This window comes from Quercus suber, unplaced genomic scaffold (genome assembly GCF_002906115.3).
Source record: "Quercus suber isolate HL8 unplaced genomic scaffold, Cork oak 2.0 scaffold_25, whole genome shotgun sequence".
NCBI classification, from domain to species: domain Eukaryota; kingdom Viridiplantae; phylum Streptophyta; class Magnoliopsida; order Fagales; family Fagaceae; genus Quercus; species Quercus suber.
The window spans coordinates 1-5582 of NW_027069490.1; the positions used below are offsets into that span (position 1 = coordinate 1).

The 5582-nt window shown below is 34.4% G+C and overlaps 1 protein-coding gene across 2 annotated transcripts; it reads right to left on the bottom strand.

The window, feature by feature from the left end:
* Nucleotides 1–310: 310 nt before the first annotated feature.
* LOC112038270 (plant cysteine oxidase 3) lies at nucleotides 311–4953 on the bottom strand. Of its 2 annotated transcripts, none has more exons than XM_065766886.1 (5): nucleotides 4260–4953; nucleotides 3583–3734; nucleotides 3050–3212; nucleotides 1974–2174; nucleotides 311–663 (listed from the first exon to the last, which is right to left on the bottom strand). In XM_065766886.1, the coding sequence occupies exons 1-5, from the start codon at nucleotides 4372–4374 to the stop codon at nucleotides 539–541; spliced, it is 756 nt and encodes a 251-aa protein (XP_065622958.1). In that variant the 5' UTR covers nucleotides 4375–4953; the 3' UTR covers nucleotides 311–538. The 2 variants fall into 2 exon arrangements, with proteins under 2 accessions (XP_065622958.1, XP_065622955.1); XM_065766883.1 differs by having other exon boundaries at nucleotides 311–666; nucleotides 4260–4951.
* Between the last annotated feature and the right edge of the window lie 629 nt (nucleotides 4954–5582).

The following is a 5582-nucleotide window of genomic DNA, read 5'->3' on the forward strand; positions in this document are numbered from 1 at the left end:
TTTTTTGGGCCCACAGTTTTCAGTGTTTAAATACAATTGATATTCAAACACCCTAACCAAATACTATCCTCTCACATTTTCATCCTCCATCAAACGAGCTTAAGGAATGTTTGAGCAATTTCAAACATACCAGGGATGTGCAAGCTTTTGACATAAAAGAGGAGAGGTTGGAGTAGTTTATCCAGATTAATTATATCTATTTTCATGAAAAAGTAAAGAAAAGAAAAAGCATATAGTGTAACAGAGCCCTGGTTAATAAAGGAAGACCAAAAATAAACAAATCATTATTGACGTGATTGAAATCCTTGAATAATAACCAAAATGGCCAATTAACTTGGAGAATAGAGATGGATTTCGAAATGACTTCATGTTAAAGTTCTGTAGGTGATCATCTATAAAGCACCCTGCATCAGCATTTTATAGTACCTCTTTTGTAAGACTATGGCAGGAATCAAGGAATTAACATTTTCTATGGTCCAAAGCTAGAACTGAACGCAAATGAGAATTTTGAATTATCTAAACAAAAGTGATGAGACAACTAGAGATCAATGGCTGGGCCAGCATATTTTCCGTCGCAGATATTGAGATCATCTGGAGTTTCTATCGCTGCAAGCCATGCATAGTCCTCTTCTTTCTCATTTCCTATAAAAGCTCTATTTCCTGCTGCTGCATTAACATGTTCAACAAGCCACTCAAGTTGTTCTCATGTAGTATAAGAAAAAAGGATAACTTACATACAAGACCTCAGGTTTGAACTTGATTTTAAACTAAACATGTGATTTTCAAATATTTCAATGTCAATTGTGTACTTAAAGTTGCGACTTTTCACAGCTGTGAGACCCTGTTAGCTGGGACTAATGGAGCACCGACACTCATGTGGGGTGCTAAAAGAAATAAATAAAGCGCACAGAGCATGACATGGTCAAAAGCTCCAAAAAAATCTGTTGTTTTTAACTTTCTTATTTTTCTTTTTATTGAAAGTAAATAAAATTGGACAGGGTTTTACTCCAACTCACAACATGTTGATTATGTATTGTCACCGACTTAATAATCATGCAACTTGCTTAGATGAATTAATGGGTCATCTGTTTAAAATACACTTGGATAGTCATCTGAATTGTCATGTAGTAGACTGGAGAAAATTCTTACAACCTGATTTGGATAAAAACTTCGTCTAACATTATTCTCTTTCACCATCACATTCCCTCACTAAAGTTTTTCCACTCTACTATTGATCATATTGAAAATCTCTAGCTCATAAAATCAAAAAGTAAATGTGAACAAATTTAGGAAGACAAGTACAGGTGTTGCTGAACCAATCAGAGATGAGGACACGGAAAACACATAACAAGAGAGTGGTTAAAAGAACTACAGCTCTAAAAATCAAAGAGAATAGCTCATGAGGAGTTTACCGTTGGTCTCACTAGCTTTTGAAGTGATGGTGGTGGTTATCTAAGGACTTAATGTCTCTCAGTGCATAGTGGTGTTTTATTAAAATCATAATAGATGACTATATTTAAATTTCCAAGTTCTAACATTTTCTTATTCTTTGGACTTTTATGTTTCAGTTTCTATGTCATAATATTGGATATCTATTCATTTGAATACATGAGTGCTTTTTTTTTCTTTTCTTTTTTTGGGGGAGGGGTGAATGTGGGGGTGTTGTTTGTGATCCAATATCACATGTGGTTCACAAGCAATAGTCCTTCTCCAATATTAGGGAAATCACATGGTCAATATCTTAGGAATTTAGAAACTTGGGGTTTAATTGGAAACCAAGGTGAAACCATGGGATTCTCTATGTCACTTCCAAAAAATTAGTCAAAAAAAGAAAAAGACAAATAAGAGGGAGGAAGAAGAAAAAGAAGAAATATGAATTAAAGAGCTATATGTGCATAATCATAGTATAGCACAACAGAAAGAAAAGAAAAAGGAAATAAAAATAACATTAAAATTACTTTAAAGATACTTACAGAAGGTAGAGTAGGGGTAGTCATGGTAGTAGCTATATTTTCTGCCTGGTTCTTCTCTGTATGGAGGTGAGAGGATGTCAAGTACAGCACAAGGGGTGACTGCAGTTAAACAATGCAAATTACCCCCACTTTTTGAGTACAAAACTGTGGCCTCACAAGGTGCTGTCAAAACTTTATCAGCCGACAACTTTGCCAATCTTACTGCAAATCAGAAAATTTTCATCAAAAGTTCCAACTACTGATCCTATATCTGAAAATCAAGAGCAAGACCTTAGACTATAGATGACAACAACAAAATCTTAATCGCAAAATTTTGATACGGCCTCTCAGGCTTCCAAAAACAAGATAACATCAATTCCACTCATGAAATTTGGTTGCTTCACAGTCAAGGAAATAGAAATCATGCTGCTTTTCAGACAAGAAGAGTGAAATTGCTATTCCTCTTTCAGTAGAAGGTGGCAATGCCCAATTAGAGATTCGCAGAGCAGCTGTTGGCTGGGGATTGGTGATTACAAGTTACAACTAAAGGAGATTGTAGAGACAAGCCCACGTTTCACAATGATGTGGACAGTATAATTATACAGGCGAAGATCAATATTGTAACAGTTATCTAATTGGCTGATATACAGCATAAAACCAAGTTCATAGATATGCAGCTCCAATCAACAGGGTAAAATTTAGACCATGGAAATGACAAACCGGCCATTAGAGCTGAGGCATCATGAATACAATACTTACATCAACAACTAATTGGAAAGTCAAGAAAGAAAAAAAAAAAAAAAAACCCCCCCCTCTTTTCTTATTCAATGCTGTACGCATCAAACTTATACTGCTTCTAGATCATTTCAAAATTACAATTCAATCTGTCCATCATTGCAGGGGATAGAGAAATTAAAGCTCCATAGCATAAAAGTGCGTTTTAAGTTCTATTCTCAGGTAATTTCTTAAAGTAGGATAGGAATTTCATACAAGAAAATATCGCAAGGGATATACACAATCGAGCCAGAATTGGCTTTAGGTAATTAAAAGTCCTAGAATCTGTTGTGACAAGCTGAAAATGAAATGAGAAAACAGACCTGGAGAGGAACTAGGTCCTTTTCTTTCCTGGATTTGGGCAGGCTCAACCCAATCATAAGCTTTCACATGCAAAGAGCCATAGAGAACTTTGCTAAAAACAGTCATCTCAGGATGGTTATGGAGTGGAAAAACTGCAGAAGTAGGAAGGCAAAATATACACATCTACAAATAAAAAAGCAAAATACTTCTTACTCAATACTTGAGTATTATATTTGAAACAGCTTGTCATATGCACACACTGGCCACACAGATAACGTCAGACGCATGCAAAGAGGTAGGTTTAGAACCTACTGATAAATGATCTTAACCAATCTGTACACTAATTTCGTAGAAATTTTATTTCTAATCAAGGGAAAAAATAAATGCTAGAAATAAGAACAAATCAAAAGAATTGGGCAAAAGCATTAAACTCCCATATTTTCAAGGTCTGTAACAGCTAGCAACACTAAGAATTACAAACTTGTAATGAGGTGAGCATGAACTGCAGGATTCAACAAATTTTCATTCAGGATAAGAAGATGCTAGAGCTTACAGTAGAACTATGACATTTATATACTTCCAAATAAGTTATTGGTTGTGCCCGTCGTTCTGCCCTGTCTAGTTGGTCAAGTCCAAAACTTCCATGTTCTAGATCATCATGCGAAAGTTCCTCTTTAAGCCCAACATCAGCTGGACCAAGTGTGTCTGTAATAGAGTGAAAATCATATGTTAGAAGCATAAAGCTACATTTTACAACAAAATGTTTATGAAAATACATAGAATAAAGCTTCATGGGAAACTATTTCAGCCCTTAGCTATAAGCAAACTTTAAGCAGGCATGAAGTTATTAATCTCTAAACTTTAATAAAATTTACTGTAGTATTTAGTAAAACTTTCCTTAGAAATGGCAGCTTCAGCTAGATTACACTTTATGCCAACTATCAATTAAAATAATTCACTAACGCATATTGCAAGTCAATATTATATATGGCCCAATTTCATGTCTATTTCATCTCTACTCATGTATATTGAAGTTTTTAAAAATATTTAACTCCAATGTGACCCTTAAAATAGGATACCACAATCAAATAAAGAAAACTCAAAACAAATTCACATATGTCCAATACCCATTTCCGCAACTGAGCCAAACATTGCAAAGCGCACAAATTTTTTTCAACATGCACATAAAAGAGAATGCAATTAGAAGAAAGGAAAGAAATTGAGAAATACCCAGAAGAGAACAGATACTCTGGGAAGCTTGAGGAGAGGGAGAGGTAGAGGGAGGAGTGAAGGTGTTGTTGCAGTGTTCATAGAGTGCCTGAACTTTGGAGTTGTTCTTAGTCATGCTTAGGTGCCTTAACAAACAAGGTAGCTGTTACGACCCCCTCCACGGCCACTGGTTATACTTCGAGGGATAACCAAGAACTCCTTAACAAGCAAAGCTTGATTTTTTACTAAAATATTCTCATACCCCTTTATTAATCATAATACAACTGAACGTAAAAACAAATCCAACAACTAAACGATAGAAACAATTCCTACAATCTAGCCTACTAATCTGATAAAGATAAAGGCAATTGTTATCCCATTAGATAACAAATACTTGAAATATTAGATAACAATCAATAGCAATAAGATAAAGATAAACTCCTAAGCAAATTCAAAAGCTAGAACCAATCTGGTAGGACAGCTGGTACGTAACAGTAGCTTTGTTTTGTAAGAATCGATCTCCTAGTCTTATCGGTTGCTTTGTGGATTTTTGAAAACATTGCTTGGTTCAGGCGAGAAATTACAACGAGTGAAGGTGTGCTAGAATTAGAAACCCTCCTCTTTCGTGGTTCGGGTAATTTTGTAAGGTCCTCCACAGGACCACAGACGACAGCTGGACCACCAAAAGACTCGATATTTCTAAGAGAAGTAATGTAATGGCTATACAAGTTTTACCGCTCCATATTATAAATTAACGTGTCCTCAATTATAAATAGACAACTTATATATTTATATATAAGGTATTAAATTTTATCGATCACATTTATTGTTATATTAATTTGTAATCTCCATATGGTAAAATTTGCAGCTGAACCATCTCTCTCTCTATGTATATGTAAACTGAAGTATATTTTTGGTCTTAAAGCAATCTAGTCCTCTTAGGATTGGAATAGGGTTCAATAGGTTTGGTATAAACACTGTCTAATGTTCAATTGTATAGTAAAATCAATGGAAATAATGATTTTGGTCTCTAATGTTTACAATATGTATCAATTTAGTTCCCAATGTTTTAAATGTGTCAAAATAGTTAATATTGTTGAGTAATGATGGAAAGTACTGACATGGTTAATGGTGGTTATTGAAATATCAATTTATGTCACCTAAGCTGTCATATGTGTTGCAATGTGGGCTAAATTTTTTTTTTTTTGATAGGAGCAATGTGGGCTAAATTATTTATTAAAAAATTGATATTTTTATATCAATGTTAGACACATTAGCAGTTTCCATCCATCACAATGAAAACTATATATTTTGGTACAATATCCAAAAGGTTAGAAACTAAAC

Excerpts from the sequence above, each read along its gene's own strand:
- LOC112038270 (XM_065766883.1), bottom strand. The coding sequence starts at position 4,374 with ATGACTAAGAACAACTCCAAAGTTCAGGCACTCTATGAACACTGCAAC. Across the intron at positions 3,735-4,259 it reads GAGTATCTGTTCTCTTCTGG|ACACACTTGGTCCAGCTGAT; the intron begins GTATTTCTCAAT and ends ACTCTATTACAG. Across the intron at positions 667-1,973 it reads CTACCCCTACTCTACCTTCT|CAGCAGGAAATAGAGCTTTT; the intron begins GTAAGTATCTTT and ends ATGTTAATGCAG.